The following is a 26,218-nucleotide window of genomic DNA, read 5'->3' as shown; positions in this document are numbered from 1 at the left end:
CGTCAAAAACCCTGTCGCCGAGAAAGCCATTCGGGAATTAGAAGCTGAATTATTACACCAAGACCCGTTAGGAGGTCCAGTGTCGCCTCGTCAGCTTTCCACGGCTACTACCCGATTAAACTCACGTATCAGATCTCGTGGTATGTCTGCATGGGAAATGTGGACACAACGTGACCAGTTCACGAAACACCAGATTCCAATCTTGGATCAGAACCTTATCTGAGAGCAGCATGCCCAACGCTCCAAGAACCATACTTAGTGAGAAATCCAAGCCCCCATCAACAAAACGCTCTGCTATTCCAACAGTTCATGTTGGAGACCTGGTGTACTTATGCTCAGATGGATCCAAGTCTCGAGCACGGGATCGTTACCTGGTTGTGTCTGTGGACGGGAACTGGTGCAACATCCGCAAGTTTGCTGGCTCACAGCCTCACACGTTTGCTCACTGAAGGGGATTGCGACGTACGCAATTAATTTTCTCCCACAGCATCCATCATCACCTAATGCTTTCTCCCATACACATCTGATCTTTCCTTCTCTCGTTGAACCCAAATCATTTGTCCATGTTTTTATCTCTGTGGTCCCCTTTTCCCCTTCTGTGAGTCCATTAATTAGTCCGATACAAACGATCCGATTGTAGGATTGACGTCCGATTGACTGATCTGACGATTGACGTCCGATTGTAGGATCCAATCTGTGAGTCTTCTGAGTTTTTATCTTTCCTTCTCTCGTTGAACCCAAATCATTTGTCCATATGTTTTTATCTCTGTGGTCCCCTTTTCCCCTTCTGTGAGTCAGTGAAGCTGTGGCTCTGTCATTTAGCTCTTCCAGCTCAGATTGAACACTTATTTAGTCCATGATCCTCGACTAACAGAAAAAACGGGCCACGCTCCTCTTGATGTGCACGTGTGTGATGCACGGGCAACAACGTGTGTGATGTGTTTCTTGACAGCATCATGATGGCAGATGAAACATGGGTAAATTAATTTGATCCATCGTTGAAAGCAAAACTACTGAATGGTGGTCTCAACAGTCACAAAGAAAGAAAATCCTTCAACAAAGCCATGAAAATTGCAGGTGATGTACATCATTTAAACCCCTTCTCCATTCTCCATTTTTGAAAATCATGGCCTTTATCGACATTCCTATGGTCCAGGTTCAGACTATGAATGGGTGGATTATATGAGGGTACTGTGGGGGAATGCACACAGCAATGCATCAGAAGCAACGTGAATTGCTGTGGGATTCTGGGAATTTCCTCCAGCTACAACGCAGCACCTCATTGCTTGACCACCTCATTACCTGACCTCTTCACCTGACCGCAGCACTTGTTACAGGAATGGGGTCGGGAGGTTCTTCCACACATTCCTTAGTCTCATGACCTATGACCCTGCAATGACTTCATATAACTGAAGGTGAAGGAATCATTGGGAGGATATCGGTTTGTGTGTAAGATCATTGAGGCCCAGCTGCCATCTTTGCTTGCTCTGAGCACTGACGATTTCCATGTTGCCATCATGCCACTCCGCTGGGAAAAATGCATTGAACATCAGGGAAGATTTATGGAATAGTGAAGGTTACTACTTTCAATCACATTCATCTCAATAGATAGATTCACTAAATTGTGGTTATTCACTATTTTTTGGGTCATATGTTTTGATTCAAACTTTTTCACAATTTTTGTTAATCATTCCTCGATTGTAAAATGCTTTGTAATTAGTTTACAAAAATTATTTAGCACTTTAAATAAATAACATTTAATGTAACAAGTTTCCAATCATTTATCATTTTAAATAACATTTCATGATTGTTTTTTATTGTGATAAAAAAATAGCCTTCAAAATATGTAGCACCCAAACATCAAAAAAACAAAAGTGTGGACTACAAAATTGGATTCACAGTAAAAAAAATAAACAGTAGTTTAGAGGACACAGACACATGAAAGACATTATACATCAAGCTCACGGGTTGTACTGGTGGAAAAAAAGCAAGATCTTCACAAAATAAGCTTTCTAACAAAAGGCAATTTAATTCAAATTCTTATATCACTTCATTACAATACATGTTATGGCTTCGGCACAATGCATCCCACAAACATTTGTCAATCGCCAACCCCAGAACCATTTTACCTTCAAGGCCAATGCCTGGAGTTGCACTGCTGTTACACATTCTCATTTAAGGCCTTTGGAGGCCATGAGTTAGGGGGCATGCTGGAAAGCGGACCCTGTGCAAAGTGACATGGGTCGTTTGTTACACAAAAACAGCATTATGAGTAGATAGAGTAAGATTCAGTCTGTAGATCCTTCACTGTCTGCTGAGATGATGCAGGCCAAACAGCAAATGTAATAAACACAATATGACATGCCCAAGATAGAGATTATGCATTTATTCATTAATTCAGAAAACCTTATGTACTATTAAAATCAATAGTGTGTGACTAAGACAATAAGCATACACACGGGCGCAGGCAAATGCACACCGTCATGTGGTCGTATTAACCACATTCATTCAACCACATTGTGCTATTCAGATTCCATGGACTGGGATGTTGGTTGATCTGCTTCTTTGACGATTACGCATGCTAAAGGTTTCTTCCCAATTTCCATCAAAGCAATTTCTTCAAACTCCTCTAAAAATTCATACAGTCCCCCAGTGCTCTGTCTATAAGATTCACGACCCAGCGGACAAGCAGGAGGACCAACAGTTGACGATCGGCCTTGCTCAACATCCACCATTGCCCGTCGTTGCACCTCACGCACCATGTGATCCCGGGGTCGTGAAGGTGTGTCCTGTGGGTGGGCTCCTTGCTGGTTGAGACCTTCGAGACGAAGCAGATGTACGTGGAGTGTGTCAGCGTGAGCACGGTGCTGTTCAGCTGAGATGTGCACCTGATAGTAGGGACACACAAGTAGAATGAAAGTTAATTCAATTATTTAATGTGATTATTGCTCTTAATACCACCAAGTGGAGAGTTGTTGGGGAAGAAAAAGTAGGGGAAGGGAAGGGTCAGTGGCGAAGGGGAGTGGACATCGGAGGATTGTGATGGTACATATCTGAAAAAGGCTGCGAGACCACTAAGCATACACCTATCTTGAAAATCATCTTCAAATATATCAAAACTCTTGGAAAGAAAAAAAACAAATTTCATTTGCATATCGCCAAGAGTTGGTGGAAATTTTTGTAAAATATTGTATCGTATTATGGTGTTTTAAAATATTGATGGAGCCATAGTGCAAGCGAACTGAGATCCCTTTTGGTTTGGCGAGCAAAGGTGCAAATGACCATACCTGCACACCATACCTGCACAAATGACTCAACATGGACCAAAAAGGCCATTTTTGGTTCAGCGAGGAAACCGAAGACTTTTTTGTGCCAGCAAGCAAAAGCGCGAGCGAACCAACGCTCCCTTTTAGATCGGCGAGCAATCATGCAAGTGAACCGAGGCCCCTTTTGGGCCGACAAGCGAAAGGGTGAGCAAACAGAGGCCCCTTTTGGGTCAGCGAGCAAATGGTGAAGGAACAGAGGATCTTTTTGTGTCTGAGCAAACTGAAGCCCTTTTGGGTCGGTCAGCAAAACCGCAAGCAAGCAGACGCACCAATTGGTTTGGCAAGCAAAAGGTCGAACAACCCAAGACCAATTTTGGTTTGGAGAGCCACCAAGGCCTCTTTTTGGTTGTATTGGCGAGTAAAGAGCCAGACAGCGAAATGGTGACCCTTTTGGGTCCGTGGGTAAACAGAGGCACCTTTTGGATCAGCGAGTAAACATACACCCCTCGGGTTGGAATGTGAAAGAGCGAGCGAATCAAGGCCCCTGAGTGCTCGAGCAAAGAGGCCAGCGAATCAAGGCCCCTTGCGAGTCAGCAAGCAAATCAAAGCCTTTTTTAGGTCGGTGAGCAAACGTGACACCAAAATGATGCCCCTTATGGGCCCAGGAGCAAAGGGGTGAGCAAATAGAGGCCACTATTGGGTAGGCGAGCAAATCAATGCCCCTTTTGGGTCGGTGAGCAAAATGGCGAGTGAACTGAACCCCTTTTGGGTCGATGAGCAAACCTCGGCCTCTTTTAGGTCGGTGAGACAACCGAGACCCTTATTAGGTCGGTGAGCAAACCAGGCCACTGTTCAGTCCAGGAGCAAAATGGCAATCACATCGAAGCTCCTTTTGGGTCGGCGAGGAAAAGGGTGAGTGCATTGAGGACCCTTTTTGGTCGGTGAGCAAACCAAGGTACTTTCTGTGTCGACAAGAAAAAGTGCAAATGATCCAAGGCCCCTTTTGGTTCAACAAGTAAACCGAAGACCTTCTTGATAGTGTGAGCAAAAGAGTGAGTGAACCGATGACAATATTAGGTTGGCGAGCAAAATGGGAGCAATCTGAGGCCCCTTTTGGGTTGGTGAGCCAACCTCGGCCCTTTTTGTGTCAGTGAGCAAACCGAGGCCGTTTTTTGGTTGGCGTGCAAAAGGATGAGCGAACTGAGGCCACTTTTGGGTCCATGAGTGAAATGAGACACCTTTTGGGATGGTGAACAAGCTAAAGGAGCAACATGCCACACGTGCAGGAAAAGGGGACATTTTAGCAAAGTTTGCAGATCGGCTAAAGCAGAGCATGCTGTTATGAAAGACAGTAACCTTTTCTTAGGTACAGTAGACGCAGGAGAAGACCCGTGGTTGATTGAAATTCAAATAAACGTTAAAGTGACGTTTAAAATCGACACAGGAGCAGACGTAACCATAACCAAATGTGTGCAAAGGTATTACAAAGTATACCAAGAACAAGGGAGGCAACAGGTACAGCCTGACCATGGCCTATAAACTACTGTTAGGACCAGGGGGAGTTCCATTATTAGTGCTAGGGGTAGCCAGTGAGACTGCGCAATGGGGAGAAGACTGCAAAAGAGGATATTTATGTAGTCAGAAATCTACGTACATCTCTGTTAGGCAGGCCAGCAATAGCCAAGCTAAATTTAGCGTCCAGGCTCGAACATATCAATATTGAAACGCTGAAGAAGAATTACCCAAAGATATGCAGCGGTGTAGGGATGGGTTCAGCGACCATACACAAATAAACTGAAGCCATAAGTGATGCCCTTTCCTCTAAAAACACCCAAACAAGTTCCACTCCCTCTGATGGGAAAAGTGAAGGAGGAAATACAGCGAATGGAGCGCATAGGGGTCGGTCATCAGCAGAGTAGAGGAGCCCACAGATTGGTGTGCAGGTATGGTTATGGTGCCCAAGAAAGACAAATCGGTCTGCATCTGTGTGGATCTGACAAAATCGAATGAGGCAGTATGCAGGGAGAAGTGCATTCTACCTTCGGTAGATCAGACCTTAGGCTTGATAGCAGGAGCGCAGATTTTCAGCAAGTGAGACGCTAACATGGGATTCCGGCAAATACCAATCACTGAGGAGTCAGCAAAGTACACTACCTTCAATACACCTTTCAGTAGATACTACTTTAATCGTTTACCCTTTGGAATTGCCTCAGCCCCAGAACACTTCCAAAATAGAATGGTGATGGAAGTTACAGATGGTCTCACAGGTGTAGTATGTCACATGGACGATGTTCTCATCTGGGGAACAACACAGGAAGAGCACGATGTTGGAATGCACACAGTGTTAGAGAGAATTTCAAAAGGTAGCGATTCACGCTCAACATGGACCAGTGTGAATTCGAAAAGCATGAGGTGAAATTCCTGGGGCACATAATTTCGACAGATGAAATGAGGCCAGACCCAGATAAAACCAGAGCAGTCCAGGAGATGGAGGAGCCAACAAACATCAGCCAACTAAGGAGTTTCTTCGGGATGGGAAATCAGCTATGGAAGTTTATCCCACATTTATCTGGAAAAGACAAACCACTGAGAGACCTGTGGGTAAAAGGAAACCACTGGTACTGTGGGAGTGAGCAGCAAAAAGAATTCCACATGTTAAAACTCGATCTCTCCTCTACACCAGTGCTCGCACTGTACGACTTGAACAGGGAGCTGAAAATCTCAGCAGATGCATCATCCTTTGGGCTGGGGGCAGTCCTCCTGCAGAAAGAGGGGGAACTTTGTACACCTGTGGCATATGCATCACGGTCACTGACGCTGACGGGGCAGCATTACACTCGGATAGAAAAAGAAGCATTAGGCCTGATGCGGGGATGTGAGAGGTTCAGAGACTATCTTCGGCAAGCGCTTTCTTTTGGAAACAGATCACAAGCCACTTGTGAGTCTATTGGGAGCACAAGCTCTAGACGCCCTTCCGCCAAGGATCCAGAGATTTCGGATGAGACTGATGAGGTACTCCGACACAATCTCTCATGTACCGGTGGGAAAAGCCTGACGATGGCCGACACACTGTCACGTGCACCCATGAAAGACAGGGAGAGCAAATCTGTCACAGATCTTATGGAGGACATCGACATCTATGTTGACACAGTCATGGAAAATTTACCTGCAAGTCCAGGCTATCTGACGGATTTGAGAGTGCAACGAAAAACAGACATCGTGTGCTCAAAGGTGATGACACTGTGCACGGAAGGATGGCCTGATTATTGCAGACTGGATGGAATGCTGAAACACATCTGGACTGAGAAAGCATTTCATGCTTAACATTTAACAAGCATTTAATTGTTAACAGTGCACAATGGACTTCTGTTAAAAGGAACAAGATTACTAATTCCCTCTGCAATGAGGAACAGGGTTTTCGTTTTTTTTTGGGTCTTCGGGGTCTTTTAGGTCTCCGGTGCCTTCAGGGGCTTTTGGTTCTTAAGGGTTTTTTCGTTCCTCTGGGTATTTAAGGGTCTGTGAGGTCTTCAGGGTGTTTTGGGTCTTCGGGATGTTTTGGGTCTTTGGGGTGTTTTGGGTCTTTGGGGTGTTTTGGGTCTTTGGGGTGTTTTGGGTCTTTGGGGTGTTTTCGGTCTTCTGGGTCTTTAAGGGTATCTTGAGTCTTCAGGGGTATTGGTGGTCTTAAGGGTCTTGGGGGACTTAAAGGGTCGTCAAAGTTCTGAAGGGTCTCAGCAGTCTAAACGTAAATTAAGAGGGTGTTAGTTTTATTTGAAGAAGACGACGTTGAGGTCGCATATAAACAGACATACAAACAAACAGACATACATACAAACCGACACAACCATATACGTTTACTCTATTATAATAAGAAGATTAAGCCCTTGCCCCCCTCCCCTCCACCCTTGCCATGTATTGTAATGAAGTGATATTAATTTATATACAGTACATACAGCATCAAGGCTCGTGAAAGAGCTAACGCATTAAACACGAAAACATGCACGGACACATAAAACATACAATAAAGGGAGTGAGAGACAAGAGGGGGAGGGAGAGGAAAGCATACAAGCACAACAACAATAGAGGATAGGGACATCAGTAGATCTGTGGAAGAGAGAGGGCTGGTGATGGCAGGGGGGTTGGGGGGGGGGGGGGGAGTAACACGGTATAGAGCAATTGAACACGACTAGGAATTTCAGGAATTAAGTCGGAGATTGAAAGAGGTGCATCTGGGGTGTATTAACGGGGGTAGAAAAGATCAAGGTTTTGGATGGGGCATCTGATTTCATTTTAAGATAAGAGATGGTGGTGAACAGCTGTTTAAAGACCTGGAGCGAGGAGAGGGATTGAAGAGAGTGTGGGAGTTTGTTTTACAGGCGGGAGAAAAGAGGAATGAAAGAGTGAAGGTGAGCAGAGAGTCTTATTTTTAGCAATTTAACCACAAGAGGGTTGCTGGCAGATCTTGTGCGTCGTGCAGGAATATTAGGGGGACAGAGCACAGACAGAGCAGGGGAAGCTAGGCCGGAGAGGAGTCGGTAGAAGACAGAAAGACCACCAACCTGCCTGCGGTGAGAGAGAGAAAGGTCCTCAGAATCAGCTGCATCGTGGGAGATACCATTGATTCTGAAAGCTTTGGCTTCTACAGTGTGAAGCTGAGCTAGATGTGAGGCAGGAGCACCAGCCCAGAGGGGAGAGCAATATTCAATTGAGCTGTGGATGAAAGCTTTGTAAGTGGTGAAGAGCTCAGAAGTGTCAAGAAAGGACTTCGCACGACGGAGGATGCCCAGTCGGCAACTGGATTTGGAGGCCAGCTTGGAAATGTGGTTTTCCCAGGAAAGATCATGGCAGATAGTGAGACCCAAAAGCTTGAGTGACAGAACTTATTCGAGAGGATTGTTGAGAAAGTAAATGGGAGGGTTTTCCAGACTGTCTTTACGTAGAGACAAAGTAAGAGTGTGAGATTTGTCAGGATTGAAAGACATGTTCCACTTGTTTGACCAGTTTGTTATGTTGTCCAGGTCTGCAGAGAGTAAGAGGCTGCTACCTGCCAATTGGCTTACCGTGGCAGAGTATTGGTCATAAACAACCTGGTTACCTCAATTCTGTGGCACAAGGTTCTGGCTCTGGAACCACCCTCGGTGTTGGTCGACGAAATACAGCAGAGTGTTACTCATTGTGTTACTCATCTGGTCTGGAAAACATTGGCTACGACCAGAAAGGTTTAATTTGCCGATATCTGAGGGTGGTCAAGGATTTGTTAACATAAAGTGCTGAATCATGGCTTTCCGCCTTCGCACTATATGGTCTTTTTAGCTGCAAGGAGCAGCTCTATGAGAGGACCGCGTTGTTGTTCTTGTTGTTGGGGTGCCTTTTAGAATAGTGCATGCGCATACACTCGGACGTGCGTTGGTATGAGGTAAGAACATCGCGAACTAAAATCGCGATTTGTTTGAAGAAACCAGAATAAATTTAGCAACAAAGACAACATGAATGTTTTCATATCAATCTCGTTTCACAGAACTTGACACAAATTATGTGTAATTATTGAATAGCGCATGCGCATACACTCGGACGTGCGTTGGTATGAGGTAAGAACATCGCGGACTAAAATCGCGATTTGTTTGAAGAAACCAGAATAAATTTAGCAACAAAGACAACATGAATGTTTTCATATCAATCTCGTTTCACAGAACTTGACACAAATTATGTGTAATTATTGAATAGCGCATGCGCATACACTCGGACGTGCGTTGGTATGAGGTGAGAACATCGCAGACTAAAATCGCGATTTGTTTGAAGAAACCAGAATAAATTTAGCAATAAAGGCAACATGATGTTTTCATATCAATCCCGTTTCACAGAACTTGACACAAATTATGTGTAATTATTGAATAGCGCATGCGCATACACTCGGACTTCCCCTACCGACCAAGCCTGTTTCAAATTATCCCTCTGCCACCCAGAATTAACATTAATAAATAACATTAATGAATTAACATTAACATTAACAAAAATAACATTCACGTCCATACATTATATGTGATCAGTTGATGAAGCATGTTTCGTCGCAAAACAAAGGACAAGACCAGAACTGAAAGACAAAAAGATGCTAGTGCATGCTCATAATTTAATGACTGGTCGAATTTGGTAGCGCATATTGCAACGGATATCCTCATGATTCTACACGGCGCAGCTGGTGACCACACTGTGGTCATTTTTCTCTTGTTTGCATGAGCCTTTTGTGCCTTGGAGGTATCTTGCATGCTGTATTTTGGGTCAAGTTGAGAATTTTGGTCATGCCAAGGAGATCTTCCTATTGGACTTGACCAAGATTGATTTCTCTTCACTCCCTTCTTTCTATTGAAGTTTGTTAAATGCGTGGCAAGCTTTCACAAGCCATTGTGATCGTACTACGTACGAGCGATCCATGTTTTTTTAACGAGCCACTGTTTTACAACTCACTTTTTGAAGGCTTTGATAACAACAGGGCCTTCATTCAGAAGTTTGTTGATGCATCAATAACTAAAATGTGCCACTTTAAAAACAATGCCAATGATAAGTGGCTAAGTGTTGCTGCTATTGCCTCAGTGACTGGCGTTAGATCATCTCACCAAATAGACAGATATTTAAGGGTGGTGCTTCGTGCCTACGGTACCTCCCAACCTTGGTTGGTTTGTCCCGTACTTCCCTCTGAGCCTCGCCTCTCTCCTTTCTCCACCCTTCTTTTGTCTGCCTCTGAAAACTTGGAGCCAATACATTTTGGCCGCTCCTTTTCCTCTTCCAGTGATAACCATAAAATCTTGTATCTCCAATGTTTAAAAGTTATTTTCCCCCTCCTTGTCCTACCCCAGCACCTTGTAAATGGTCTGCAGTCCTGCCACACTCCTCCTTTCTCTCCAAACTGGGATGGTATTATAAAAATCCTGTGCCAAAACGTGCTGGTGATCTCCAATGGAGAATCGCACATTGGATAATACTGTTACGTGTATGGGGGTAGAGGATGAAATACCATAGTACAGGCAGGATTGTATCAGTATAGCATGGACCGTGGACGCGTAGGAGACATCTCGATGTATTTAAGGGAGCAGTACACTGAACACAGTAAAAACAACACTGAATCACAGTAATGCACTTTTTGATAAAATGTCGTGATTGAAAATATGCAAAACTATATATGTACATGTTGCTTGATATATGAACATTACATTGGTATACATTACATAGCATTATATTATGCATGGTTACCATGGTAACCAGATGCATACAAATGATGAATTACCACTTTTCAGCTTATATCTTCTCTATGACAAGTCCATTTACGTTCAAACTTGGTACATATATACAATACTAGGAAACAAACATTTTAATTGATGCATTTGTATAAGTGGCATTTCGTGTTGCCATGGCAACCATTAATCGTCCAATGAGAATTGACATCCTTTAAATTAAAAACCCAAGGTCATAATACAATAAAACTCTATTAATATCTTTGTTGGGTCATTATCAATATCTGTGCCAAATTTGAAGTGAAAAGAATTAAGAATTCCAAAGTTATAGGGGAAAATGTACACTAATATTATGTAGACACACATTTGCTGTAAGTGGCCATTGAAATCAGGAATCCGTTTCCTATACATTGAAATTACAATTGCGTACAATGTTTTTCCATTATTTCATGAATCTGGAGAAAAAATATTTTTTTTTTTGCCTTCAATGGTATACTGCCCCCCTTAAGTCGGGAAACTGGAGCTTAAGATAGATTGTTATGTGTCTTCACACAGGAGGGAAGGGGGGCTAGGGGAGCTTTTAGAGCTGTGTTAAGTAGATAAGGGTTGAGGTTAGTTTTCCTCAGTTTGTGATTGCCTCCTGTGGCTTTTCCCCACGTTTTTACAAATTACAACAAGGCCAGCCATAAAAACCTTCATTACAACAACAATAACAACAATCGTCCCCTGCAAGCAGGCAGAGCGGTTCGGCAAGTAAATCCCGCCCCACCAACTGAGTGAGGAAAAAGGCCACGCCCCCAGAGTGGTACAGGGGGCATGAAAGAGCAAAGCCAGCAGCCCATGCCCTGAAGTTCGTCATTGGTCAAGCAAGACCATGGGGCGATTCGACGGAGCTCGGCAATTGGACAGAATGACGTCAGAGCGAGGTTTGGAAAGGAAGAAGAAGAGTCTTGCGAGCTCTCTCTCGGACTGGCTGTTGTCCCTGGCGGTCACTTTTTGGTCTCGTGTGCGCCTGTGAGGAGACTTTCCGGAGCGTTTGTGGAACTTTTGCGACCGTGAAGAGGAGCAATAAGGCTGTAATTTGCGGGGCTCTTGGTGCTTTGGACGGAGAGAGCGAGCAAAAATAGGGCCGTCTTCACAGCTCGCTCGATGGCTCTGTGCGCGTCGCCGTCGTCGGCTCGGCGCCATATTGGGCGGGAAGCGTTGGACTTGGCCACTCTGTACTGCCGACTTCCTTCAACGATCTTGTTAAGCAAGCTGAGTGCTGGTCGACTAAATGAAACCATTTATTATATTTTATCTTTCCCCTTGTGTGTTTTTGTGTCTGAATGGAGGGTCCCTCAAAGTAGCGAATATTTATTTTACCTCAACCCTTATTTCACATTACATTTACTTTCATTAATCCCTGTTGTTGCATTTCATTTGTTGTGTCTTGTTTGCATGGCGTCGGGTCCGAGAATAAACCCGTGTGGCTCCGTCCAGGTAAGTACTTTGGTTCCCTCACCATGCGGGATGGATCAACCACCAATTTCGGCTACGCGCATCCGGAGTAAAGGACCGCTACGGCTATTCATCACCCAGCGGTGTTAACCACAGGGCTGACACGACAATACCTACAAACTCTCTTATTCACCACTTTTCACAAGTGATAAGTGATCAGTGTCCCTTTTGTGGACAGAGTGAAACCTTGTCCCATGGATATATTCGATGCAATCGTTTAACTGCTCATTTTATTTTTCTGAAAGTGCTATTTGCACGTCTTTCTCTCGATTTCAGTTTTCCAATTTTCATTTTTGGTCCAAGTGGCCCTTTTAACATCCAAGCAACAATTCTTGCAAACTTTTTCATTTCCCAAGCAAAATTGGCAATTTACAAAACTAGGAAATCAAAGATAAAGAACCATTTCTACAGTAGTACAGATACTGTAGCAATGTTCAGAGCACTTTGTGAAAGCCGCAGGTAAAACTTCATTTTCACTGTTACTCGCTTTCCAGACAACTTGAACTCTGAGAAAATATGGTGTATAAATGATGATTTTTGTAAAATATCTGATGGTCGGTTGGTGCTTTCTCTCTAGTCTTTACTAAATATCCTTTGTGCTTTTTTTTGGTAGCTCAACGTTTTGTTGTCTATGGTTACCCTCCTGGTAAAATTGTATGTAACGAGGTTGTTTATTTTGGTTTTCACTGTAAGGAATCTTTATTTTATACTTTTGCAATGAAAGGACATAAAAGTCAAGTCTCTGACTCTGTCTCTCACACGGCGCTTGCTTCATGAAGGCAGGGGTACACCATCTTGGTTATACCAAGACATTAAAATACAGCAATAACGGCATAAAAGGCAGAATACAAAGGGGGTACAGCCAGCTGCCTCCATGTGGTGTTAAGTGCTACATCAAGCTTACCGTGACATGGTCAAAGAGGCGCAGGACGAAGGGCAGACCATCGCTTGGTTGGCTCACGATCTCATGCTTTTTGTGAATCAGACATCCATGGCGGAAATCGCACGTGCCGTCGGCCATCAAGCTGGCAACTCGTCCTTCCTTGTCCTTCAGGAAGATGGCACCACGTAGAGCAAATCTGCGCGAGCATGAGCCATATTAAGCAGGTGGTGCTGGACATCTCCACATCATTAACATCGCAATCCATCTCAGCCATTGCTTTTTGAAAACCTATAAATTATTCATCCCCCTCACTTTGCTTCAGTTATGTTTTTTACATATAATCTGAAGATCTGAGGCCATGGTAGCCATTCTCACAATGAGTGCACCCACTGAAGGATGAGAGACAAACAGCAGGAAAACTATCGAATCCATAAGGAAAAATATCATTACAGAAACACAATAAATAATTAAATAAATAAATACCATGAGAGCTTATATAGAATTACTCCATCATCCGGGAATAGCAAAATACCAACATGGTGTGTGCGTGTCAGTGTGTGTGTGTGTGTATGTGTGTGTGTGTCAGGGCGTTTATGTGTGTATGTGTCGTTGGTTGTTCTCTCCACACTCGTGTTTCAGAAGGTGAAACTTAGCCCTCCCAGGTCTCCATGTATCCACATTCGTATGTGTGTGTATGTGTGAGTGTGTGTATGTGTGTGTGTGTGTGTGTGTGTGTATGTCTGTGTGTGTGCGTCTGTGTATGTGTGTGTGTGTGTGTGTGTGTCTGTCTGTTTGTGTGTGTCTGTTTGTGTGTGTGTGTGTGTGTGTGTGTGTGTGTGTGTGTGTGTGTGTGTGGTGTGGTTAGTTTTTTCTGAAAATGTGGCTTTCATAAAGTGGAACGGAGCACTCCCTTCGTGTGTGTGTGTGTGTGTGTGTGTGTGTGTGTGTATGTCTGTGTGTGTGTGTGTGTGTGTCTGTGTGTTTGTGTGTGTGTGTTTGTGTGTGTGTCGTTAGTTTTTTTTCCTCAAAATTTGCCTCAGTGTCGGCGTTATGCATGAAAATGTGCAATCAAACAAGCATTCTGAGTATTGCGCTGCAATACATGTCCCCTACCAAAGTTCAAAGTGCCATAACTTTGTCAAAAATGATCGAATATGCAAATTTATGCACGGTTGATGCTGGTTTTCAAACTTGATCTGAGGTATGCTGAGACACGTGTGTCACGCGTCGCCTCGTTGATAAGCCCGCAAGGTCGCTCCGTGGAGCGGCCTGCACGTATTCCACTGTGTGAATTATATAAATTATTAACAACTCACGGTCTGAGGTACTAGCGATGCAAGAGATATCCATTTTTTTTTCCCGTTTAATTAACGATATCTGCCAAACCACGTGCCCTATCGCAAATACCAAAAGGACATTTTAGTAGACTGACATGCTGAACAGATTTGTGAAGTTTCCCCTCGATTAGATAAAAAATGAGGGAGGGGCTCGGTTTTAAAGGTTCATGCTTAAAAACGTCATAACTCTGAAACCATCAGTAATTTATTATATTTTCCGGTTCACGATCAATGATCGATGTGTATATATATATGTTGCTCGGCTTGGCTCCGCCCCTCCGGAAAGTGCGCTGTGTCGCGCTGTTGACGTTCGTGAGACGAGGCTGAGGGCGCACGGTGCGGCTTGAGGAGAACTCGAGAATAAACAAGAGATATACTTTAAAAAAAAAATATTTTCGTTTAATTAACGATATCTGCCAAACTACGTGGCCTATCGCAAATTCCAAAAGGACATTTTAGTAGACTGACATGCTGAACAGATTTGTGAAGTTTCCCCTCGATTAGATAAAAAATGAGGGAGGGGCTCGGTTTTAAAGGTTCATGCTTAAGAACGTCATAACTCTGAAACCATCAGTAATTTATTATATTTTCCGGTTCACGATCAATGATCGATGTGTATATATATATATGTTGCTCGGCTTGGCTCCGCCCCTCCGGAAAGCGCGCGTTGTGTCGCGCTGTTGACGTTCGCGAGACGAGGCTGAGGATGCGCAGTGCGGCTTGAGGAGAACTCGAGAATAAACAAGAGATATACTTTAAAAAAAAAATATTTTCGTTTAATTAACGATATCTGCCAAACTACGTGGCCTATCGCAAATTCCAAAAGGATATTTTAGTGCTGAACAGATCTGTGAAGTTTCCCCTTGATTGGATCAAAAATGATGGAGGAGCTCGGTTTTTGAAGGTTCATGCTTAAAAACGTCATAACTTTGAAACCATGTGACGCATGACGTCATGCTCGCTGACTTTTTTGTTCGTCATGAGTATGCGATTCTGCCTGTAAAGTTTGGCCTCGATCTGTTCAGCCGTTGCAGAGAAAAAGGGGTTTTCGTGTTTTCACGAAAAACAATATGGCGGCCGAACCACGTGACCCGTGACCTCATAATTACCATTAAAATATTCTACAGACCGAGTCCATCATATGGTGAAAATTTTATCTCAATCGGTCCTATTTATTGCAGAGAAATTGGTTTTTAAAGGAAATTAAAACTTAAAATGGCACTGAGTTAAGGATCATCAGAATTATCAGAATTCCCAAAGTTCAAAGTGCCATAACTTTGTCAAAAATGATCGAAAGGTCGTGAAGTTCGAACTTGTCCTGTAACTTATCATGAGGAAACCATGTGCCAAGTTTGAAATCATTAGCATTAATCGTTTAGAAAAAAAGTCCGGAAAACTGTTCTTTGCGTGACGGACTGACGGACGGAGGAACTGAGTGCAAACCTATAGACCCCTCCGGTGTACACCGGTAGGGGACTAATAACCATCTCGAGTCAGTTTCTCGGTGGCAGATTCGCTGTGCAGCACTTTGCTGCCAAACCTTTTGCAGTATATACAATATGTGCAAGGCTAACCTTGGCATGTAGACCAGAACACCATTGGCACGAATCGCAAAAACCAATGCATCAGCAACGCGATGATCTGTGCTGCTTTCCTCCATTCTGGGGTTGACGTCTCGAAAGAATAGGCACTGGAAGAGATCCACAGAATCCTTCTGTGCCTTCTGCGCAGCCTGTTGGGGGAAAGAGGGAAGGGTGGAGGGTGGACGCAAGCATCAGGAAATCAGGCACAGAGCATCATTGTTACATCTACTGGTGAACAGCAGTCCAATAATAAATTAGTTATTCATATTTTGGCTGCACTTGCAAGTTGTGCCAAGATCTCTTTGGTAAGTTCAATATGCACACTTATTATGGAGCTGTGCAGTGCTCAAGCACACAAATGTTGCCATTAAAGAGATCAGCAATGTCTTACGATAGAGATAAAGGAATTCTTTAGAATGTCGGCCTGATCACAAGACATACGTTACCAATTTTAAATAAACGTGTATATTGAAAAATGTCCCGAGGGTCACAGGGGAGCTCATACAAACATAGGGACAATACCCTTGGCACTCACCTGGTAGAATAAACAGTTGTACTGCACTGACTAAAGGTATTTTAAACCAATTTAAATGGTTGCTGGAAAACAGGGACACATGTAGAATCATACTAACATAATCATCAGACTTTAAACAAACAAAAAAAATACCTATTTTGGGGGGACACCCCTACCACCGCCCTCCCATCCTCCCATCCTGTATACCTTCATAGACCGCAATATTTCTAATGCCTTGAACAAATATTGGTACATCATGGGTGATGAAGGTTGTGGTCAAGTTTCATTGAAATTGTGTATGTAGTTTCAGAGAGAAGAGCAAATACCTATTTTGGGTGGCAACCCCCAAGTAGACCCCTCACGGCCCGATTTTCTTTAATGCTGTGAACAAACTTTGGTACAACACAACAAATATCATTATGCCAAATTTTGTCGCAATCCCATCAGCGGTTTCGGAGAAGAAGTTTCAAGTATTTACGGACTGGCGGATGGACCGACGGACGGATGACGCGCCATCGCATAAGTCACCTGAACTTCATTCCAGGTGAGCTAAAAATCAAGAGTCTATGGGATTTTAACCTGAGATTGAAGCATCAACGATTTCTGTTCTCAGTTTGTAATGGAAAAGGCCAGCCCATACAGAACAGGAGCGACACAGAATGTCCCCTTGAAAAAAAAAGTCATAAAAAAATATACAATAAGGAGCAAGCCATTGTCTATGACTGTAAATGAATCGATCTGGCACTTCATATTTATGCTGCAGTAAAAGCTCAATCATTAGCAGGTAGAGAAACAGGTAACCATTGAAAGAGAAGTGAGGAATACGAGACTTTGGGAAGGTGATGTGTGTCGGCTGACAAATTGGAGGTTTTATCCAGTGTGTGTTGACAAGGGTATACTAGCGGGCATGGTAAGCAGAGTCCAGCCGACATTTTGGGCTCTAACCTTTCATTGGAACAAGAGATCAGCTTTACTTTCCTCTCTTGGTCTGATGAAATTTCAAGATCGAATATGGCAGCTTTACTTTGCTTTGCTTCCCACAGTGGTTAGCATACGTCTGTCAACCTTTGGTGGGTAAAACCTATTAGATGAAAGAGAACTGTTGGAAATCAATATCGTGGAGAATACTCACGTTGGCATAAACGGAAATAGATTCTTCAAATGCAGTCAAATAAACCCAAGAAGACTTTTCAATCTGAATCTTAATTTGCAACCACAACATCAGCCGCTATTTTCCCGTAGAGCTTCTTCAACATTGACTGGCAGGAGCTGCAAGCTGCCCTCTCAAGTCAAGACTGTTCCTTCATTTCCACCTCTCCTGATATTAATACTGCCTGGGATTCCTTCCACAAAAGCTTGCTTTCCCTGATGTACAGATTTATACCATCTCATCTGCGGTTATGATACCTATCCTCTCATCCGTGGTACGGAGAATCCTGTGGTGAGGCAGTTGCCCTCAAACAACTTGCCTTCTCTTTCTGGAAGGCAAATCCAAAAGAAGGCAACCTCAGATCATTCGGCAAAGCCCAGAACAAGTGAAAACGATGTGGTCCACTCTCAGGAAAGCTAGAAAACAACGTCTGGCCAACCTCAAGACTGAACTCCCACACGTGTCTCCTTCAAAGATCTGGTGGCACCTTGTCAAGTCTATCTCTGCTGTATGCTTCCTCTCCAATCCTCCCCTCACTTCAAATTGCACCACAGCTGACTCTTCTCATGACAAGGCCGAATGCAGTAATTCTGTGTTCTTCCAAATATTGTGTATCCAACCCCTCACTGCCTATGTTATAGGAGATAACTGTTCTTGGATACTGCCTTTCTCATTTCAGAGGTTGGAGAGGTTTCTGGCAAACCTCAACTAAGATACTAACTAGGACAAGCCCAGACGGCATCAGTGCACGTGTCCTAAAATCCTGCTCTGCTGCTCTTGCTCCTCCTCTTTTTGCACTCTTCACGTAATAATTCTCAATGTATCAGTTTCTGTTTGCCTGGAAGTTAGCAAACATCACCGCAATACACAACAAGAAAGAGCAGAGATTGCAGACCCTTGCCAGGATGTGTTTTCAGTGGTTTTTAAGGTTTTTGTTTAAAAAAAATATGGCGGCCGAACCACGTGACCGATGACATCATTTGTTTTATCTCCACCAAATAGATTATACTCAAGAAATTTCATCTTGATCGGATGACGTTTTGTACTTGTCGAATTATGACGTCATAATGAAGGCACCGAAAACATCGTCATAAACATATATTATTCCCCATGGAGAGTTCTTCACAATGAGCCATGTCTCAATTTTTTCTATAAAGCACTTTTGGGGATATAGAGGCGCAAATTTTTTCGGGTTTTCCAAGATGGCGGCCATACCACGTGACCTATGACGTCATAATTATAATTTTAAAATTCTACAGGTGGAGTGGCACCTTGTCAAGTGGCGGTGAAAAATTGGTGAAATGGTGAAAATTTCCTGTCAATCGGACCAACGGTTGCAGAGAAAATCACATTTATTTTGTGCGGAAACAAACGGACGCAAATGCAATACCCTCTCCTCTGGCGAGGGTAAATATGGTGCAAAAACCAATCTTCTTAAATAATACAGGCCTATTGACTTGCTTCCAATTATAAGCAAGAAGGTGATGGAATTTTTCACTGCAGTTGACATCAAATCATTCTTTTTCTCCAATGGCCTGATCTCAGATCATCAGTTTGGTTTCAGACCTGGTCATGCCGATTCTGCTCTCCAAGGAATGGATAGAAGACTTCAATGTAAGACTTGCGATCAGGGACGTCTCACGAGACATATCTCGAATATTTGATGCTGTATCACCCCGCCTTGATCTCCAAACTCTCTGCTAATGGCATCCAAAGCCATTCCCTCCCATGGATCACTGACTTCCTCCACTCCTGTAGTGAGTGTGCAACTCTTAAAGGGATTCTCTCATCATCTCTCCCTGGCAAAAATGGAATGCCCCAAAGCAGTGTCTTTGGCCCAGTTTTTTTTTTCTCTCATCTTAATCAATGATCATTCTGAATCCCTGGAAATTCCTACTTATCTCTTTATTGATGATTCCATCCTCTGCCGTATCATTTCTCATCCTCCGCAAGCAAGCGGCTTGACTTCTTCCCTCTCTGGAGACCTTGAGCTAATTCTAACACTTGGAATAAGTCTTTGAACCCTGACAAATCTACACCCTCTCCCTGTCTCTCCAAAAGGACCGTCTCGCAAACCTTTCCATCTACTTCCGAAGCAAACCACTTGGAGGTTGTCACTCAAACCGTTGGTCCTCACCATCAACCATGACCTTCCTTCGGCAGATCATATTTCCAAGATTACCTCCAATGTCAGCCGCTGACTGCGCATTCTCCATCATGCAAGGTTTTCCTTGGCCAATTAGAACTTTTGACAACCTACAAGGCCTTCATTCACAGCTTGGAGTACTGCTCTCCCCTTTGAACTGGTGCCCTGCCTCACACCCTGTCCTCCTTGATGCCGGGGAAAGCAAGGCCCTCAAAATGATTTGGATCTCCTGCGACAAAGCTAATTGGCTGGACCTGTTACTTTTGCATTGCAGACAGGTTGGTGGCCTCTGTATTCTGCCACCTCCTTTTTGGTCTTGCACCCTCTGCCTCTCCCAAATTCTGCAGGACGAACTCGATCTGCCAGTATACTCTTGTCAAACTCACAAAATCAAGGCTCACTGCTCACCTCCACTCATTTGTTTCATCCCCATTATTTTATCCAGGGCTTCAAGACAGCTGTTAATCACTACCTCAGGTTATCCCCCATCCATATTCATGATATTTTCTACCCAAAATTACCTTATTCCCAAGCACTGGGTTTTTTCAGGTTATTGTGAATTTTCTCCTCTCCCTCACCCCATGTCGTTTCTTACTTTTCTGTTTCATCCCTGCTTTCCCCTTCCTCCTCTTTGTTTCGTTCAGCTTATCTGCCTCACGTGTCCTTCACCCCTTCTCCTGCATCTCATTCACTTCTATTCTGCTGTTGGTGTTTCTCACTTTCCATTTCATTTTCATTTTACTCTGCGTCTTCCACAAACCTCAACCATGTATGCAAAAAAATAATCCCTCCTCAGTTAGTTATACCTTCTCTTTCATAAATTCCTGCTTCTTTCACCCCACGCCCCTTTACAAACTTCAATTTCTGTCTTCAACATGATCAGATTATATTATCCCATGACATGTTCTTTCAGATTTGAAGCCTCATTTTTGGTGTTTTTTGTGCTTTCTTTTCTAAACAGAAACTACATGGTATTCATAGAATACTTCCCCTGCATAGTCGACTTAGTGCGAGCCAACTCTTCTGTTTTTGAAGGGTTTTTTTCTTTGATCCAATATGGCTGCCAGACCACGTGACCGATGACATCATAAATTTACATTCTCCAATATAATTGTTGTATAGATCACGATCAATAAATTTCAAACTAATCGGACCAATCGTTGTCCCTCTCAAATTATGACGTCATAATTAAGGCACCAATAACGTCACCATTAACACTTCTTCCCCATGTGGAGTTCTTTACAATGAGCCACGTTTCAATTTTTTCAATGGAGTGGTTTCGCAGATATAGAGGTCCAAAGTTTTTCGGTTTTTCTAAGATGGCGCCCTACCATGTCAACTATGACGTCATATTTATTAATAAAAAAATATGCACGAGTAGACACATACTGTGGTGAAACTTGTGTGTCAATCGCACCAACGGTTGCGAAGAAAATGATTAAATGAATATAAAAAACAAGACGCCAACCTACCACGTGACCTATGACATCACAATTATCATAAAAACATTGTACATGAGCAGACGCATTCTACGGTGAAAATTTCGGGTCAATCGGAGAAAAATCGGAGAAAATGAATTTAAAAAATGCAGACACGTGCGTATGCACCCAATCGCCTAACCCCACTTTTCGCTTCGCGAGCGCAGATTAATAAAGTTTGTCGAAGAGATAAACGACCGAGGATGCAAGATTATGAACTAGGTTAATGAGAGCAGAAGAAATTGAGAGGATGGCAAAGGTATAGAGGTTGGCATGAGATGTTGAGCTGCCATCTTGAAGGACCAGAAAGAAAGAAAAGTAGAATCCATTTGGATTGTCATGGGGAAACATCTTTCCAAACCAAAGAAGAGCTCCACCAAGTGGAGCAAAGCGGGATTGGGGGAGGAGTGAAGTACATTTACCCTCGTCCTTTCATTAAGATGCTGGCAAATCTCCTCCAGATAAGTACCAGATGGCATAACCTCGGAGTCTTCAAAATCACCATTTTCAGCAGCCAGTACTGCAAGTAGCTGTCTGTGAACCAGTATGTCGGAGTAGCGGCGGATCGGGGATGTGAAGTGCGTATACATTGGCAAGGCAAGGCCTGTTCGGTTGAGGAGAGGGTAGAATAATAGGTAGAGAAGCCAACAGAGGATAATAGAGTTATTTTAAAACAAAGTTATCAGCAGCCAATCTTTCCAATGATCAGTTGTTAAAACCTACAACAATAACTAAACAACAACTTGTTAAAACTCGACAATAACTATACAACTTGTTTTAAAACTCTACAATAACTATACAACTTGTTTTAAAACTCTACAATAACTAAACAACAACTTGTTAAAATTCTACAATAACGAAGCAACAACTTGTTAAATCTACAATAACTAAACAACTTGTTTTAAAACCCTACAATACCTAAACAACAACTTGTTAAAACCCTCCAATAACTAAACAACAACTTGTTAAAACTCTACAATAACTAAACAACAAATTGTTAAAACTCTATAATAACTAAGCAACAACTTGTTAAAACCCTCCAATAACTAAACAACAAATTGTTAAAACTCTACAATAACTAAACAACAAATTGTTAAAATTATATAATAACTAAACAACAACTTAATAAAACCCTACAATAACTAAACAACAAATTGTTAAAACCCTACAATAACTAAACAACAAATTGTTAAAACTCGACAATAACTAAACAACAAATTGTTAATGCTCTATAATAACTAAACAACAAATTGCTAAAACCCTCCAATAACTAAACAACAAATTGTTAAAACTCTACAATAACTAAACAACAAATTGTTAAAACTCTATAATAACTAAGCAACAAATTGTTAAAACCCTCCAATAACTAAACAAATTGTTAAAACTCTACAATAACTAAACAACAAATTGTTAAAATTATATAATAACTAAACAACAACTTAATAAAACCCTACAATAACTAAACAACAAATTGTTAAAACCCTACAATAACTAAACAACAAATTGTTAAAACTCTACAATAACTAAACAACAAATTGTTAAAACTCTACAATAAGTAAGCAACAACTTGTTGAAATCCTACAATAACGAAACAACTTGTTTTAAAACTCTACAATAACTAAACAACAGATTGTTAAAACTCTACAATAACTAAACAAATAATTGTTAAAACTCTACAATAACTAAACAACAAATTGTTTAAAAAACTCTATAATAACTAAGCAACAACTTGTTAAAACCCTCCAATAACTAAACAACAAATTGTTAAAACTCTACAATAACTAAACAACAAATTGTTAATACTCTATAATAACTAAACAACAATTTGCTAAAACTCTACAATAACTGAACAACAAATTGTTAAAACTCTACAATAAGTAAGCAACAACTTGTTGAAATCCTAAAATAATGAAACAACTTGTTTTAAAACTCTACAATAACTAAACAACAGATTGTTAAAACTCTACAATAACTAAACAACAAATTGTTAAAACTCTACAATAACTAAACAACAAATTGTTTAAAAAAACTCTATAATAACTAAACAATAACTTGTTAAAACCCTCCAATAACTAAACAACAAATTGTTAAAACTCTACAATAACTAAACAACAAATTGTTAAAATTATATAATAACTAAACAACAACTTAATAACACCCTACAATAACTAAACAACAAATTGTTAAAACCCTACAATAACTAAACAACAAATTGTTAAAACTCTACAATAACTAAACAACAAATTGTTAATGCTCTATAATAACTAAACAACAAATTGCTAAAACCCTCCAATAACAAAACAACAAATTGTTAAAACTCTACAATAACTAAACAACAAATTGTTAAAACCCTACAATAACTAAACAACAAATTGTTAAAACCCTACAATAACTAAACAACAAATTGTTAAAACTCTACAATAACTAAACAACAAATTGTTAATACTCTATAATAACTAAACAACAATTTGCTAAAACTCTACAATAACTGAACAACAAATTGTTAAAACTCTACAATAAGTAAGCAACAACTTGTTGAAATCCTACAATAACTAAACAACAAATTGTTAAAACTCGACAATAAGTAAGCAACAACTTGTTGAAATCCTACAATAACGAAACAACTTGTTTTAAAACTCTACAATAACTAAACAACAGATTGTTAAAACCCTACAATAACTAAACAACAAATTGTTAAAACTCTACAATAACTAAACAACAAATTGTTAAAATTATATAATAACTAAACAACAACTTAATAAAACCCTACAATAACTAAACAACAAATTGTTAAAACCCTACAATAACTAAACAACAAATTGTTAAAACTCTACAATAACGAAACAACAAATTGTTAATACTCTATAATAACTAAACAACAATTTGCTAAAACTATACAATAACTGAACAACAAATTGTTAAAACTCTACAATAAGTAAGCAACAACTTGTTGAAATCCTACAATAACTAAACAACAAATTGTTAAAACTCTACAATAACTAAGCAACAACTTGTTGAAATCCTACAATAACGAAACAACTTGTTTTAAAACTCTACAATAACTAAACAACAGATTGTTAAAACCCTACAATAACTAAACAACAAATTGTTAAAACTCTACAATAACTAAACAACTTGTTTTAAAACTCTAAAATAACTAAACAACTTGATTTAAAACTCTACAATAACTAAACAACTTGTGGAATTTCAGATTCTGCATCATAAATATGTATAAATCAATGAAAGTTTGTAGGCCAATTCTGCAACCCAAGTTTTATCCATTGTTTTAACTAAAATATTTCAGAAGCATATCATAATAAAAATGGATTTCATTTTGTCAGATTTATCGGTTTGAATGCACCAGGCCCCAAGAGTACTTTGATGGGAGACCCCCATGCAAGACTGATTGTTACAGGATGAGGAAGTGGCGGATCGCTCATTTGGTAGCTGCCTCACTTTTGAGCTGCCTAGTAGTGGTAGTAGTGTGTGTTGAAGTCAGATCTCATGACAACATCAAAATCCTCAAAACTACAAAGTTGTCATTTTATCTAAACAACACTATGGTAAGTACCTTTATACAATTGAGTTTAGCCCTTTGTTTCAGTTTAGTGTCAGCTCCAAGGTAAATTCAAATACTTAAACATCAACATGTTGTTCAACAGCATACATTTAATAAGATACCACTTGGTATCATTGTGAAGAAGAACGCCACTCTTTGACGTCGTGACATCGACCAATATACCTCCGCCTACAGCATTACATTATTATACATACTTGTACCAAGTTTGATTTAAATCCCTTCAGCTGTTCTCAAGTATCACATCTTTACCTGACATGATCTTTGACGCCGAAATCTAATCAGTTCATCTATGCATCATAATATATACTTATACTAAGTTTGGTCAAAATCACATCACTGGCTCACAAGTTAGTGCAGTCACATAATTTTTACCTAAAAGGACCCCTGACCTTTGACCCGTTGACCCCATAATCTACTCATCTTTACATCATCATATATGATGATATATACATACTTGTACCAAGTTTGACTTAGTTCCCTTCAGCCATTCTTAAGTTATTGTGGTTACGAAAACCTATTACAGACTCTGACCTTTGACCTCTTGGCCCCAAAATGTAATAATTTCATCTGCGTATCATAATATATACTTGAACCAAGTTTGGTCAAAATACTATCACTGGTTCACAAATTAGCACAGTAACAGAATTTTTTACCGAACAAGACCTGTGACCTTTGACCTCTTGACACCAAAAGCTAATCAGTTCATCTTTACATCACAGTACACCCTTGATCTAATTTTGAATGAATTCCCTTCGTCCATTCCCAGGTTATCATGGCAATAAAAACGTATCACGGATGGACGGACAGCTGGACAGCTGGACAGCCTCAAAACAAATAATGCCTCCGGCTACTTCGTCGGCGGAGGCATAAATACATTTGGGAGAGTTTTAGATGAGAGAATAAGGCTGAAAAAAAAAATCACAAAAAATCGTGCATCCTTAACAACCGATCTTGAATCCCAAAAATTAAATAATAAATGGTCTTGGTTTGATTTTGTAACGTTTAAGTTAAATGTGGACACTCCTAAAAACTCCCTTTCGACCAACGACTACCACTTGTGTGGTAATTACCGATTGTCTCTCAAATTGGACTTAGCTGCAGAATTGAGCCAGGTAATGAGTCAGTTTATGTAAATTGTCCTCTCCACATGCTTTGATTATTATTTTGCTTCTTTTAGATTAAAATAAGTCCATTTAAGTCAGCTTGACATTGCTTGTTATTTATTGCTTGTTAGATTTCTTGTTACATTGCTTGTTACATTGCTTGATACATTGCTTGATATATTGCTTGGTATTGCTTGTTATTACTTGTTATATTGCTTGGTATTGCTTGGTATTGCTTGTTATTGCTTGTTATATTGCTTGGTATTTCTTGTTATATTGCTTGGTAATGTTTGTTATAGTGCTTGGTATTGCTTGTTATATTGCTAGGTATTGCTTGTTATATTGCTTTTTATTGCTTTTTTTTTTGTGTGTGTGTGTGTGTGTACAGAATCGAGGCTCGTGAAAGAGCTAACATTTATTCCACAAACAAATCAACCAGACAAACAAAATATATA

At 41.0% G+C, this 26,218-nt stretch overlaps 1 protein-coding gene across 2 annotated transcripts in view; it reads right to left on the bottom strand.

Annotated features, from left to right (window-relative positions):
* Positions 1 to 1,799: 1,799 nt before the first annotated feature.
* Positions 1,800 to 26,218, bottom strand: part of DIS3L (DIS3 like exosome 3'-5' exoribonuclease) — a 247,804-nt gene continuing 223,385 nt past the window's right edge. For both annotated transcript variants that reach the window (XM_068107004.2, XM_068107003.2), the window contains 4 exons: positions 21,503 to 21,684; positions 15,784 to 15,941; positions 12,894 to 13,068; positions 1,800 to 2,888 (listed from right to left, as the gene is read on the bottom strand). In XM_068107004.2, the coding sequence (XP_067963105.1) occupies positions 2,523 to 2,888; positions 12,894 to 13,068; positions 15,784 to 15,941; positions 21,503 to 21,684 (881 nt within the window). In that variant the 3' untranslated portion in view covers positions 1,800 to 2,522. The remainder of the gene's footprint in view (positions 2,889 to 12,893; positions 13,069 to 15,783; positions 15,942 to 21,502; positions 21,685 to 26,218) is intronic.

The sequence above is a fragment of the Myxine glutinosa genome, chromosome 2, assembly GCF_964187855.1.
Source record: "Myxine glutinosa chromosome 2, kmMyxGlut1.1, whole genome shotgun sequence".
Taxonomy (NCBI): domain Eukaryota; kingdom Metazoa; phylum Chordata; class Myxini; order Myxiniformes; family Myxinidae; genus Myxine; species Myxine glutinosa.
This window is presented reverse-complemented; position numbering and strand designations above follow the sequence as displayed.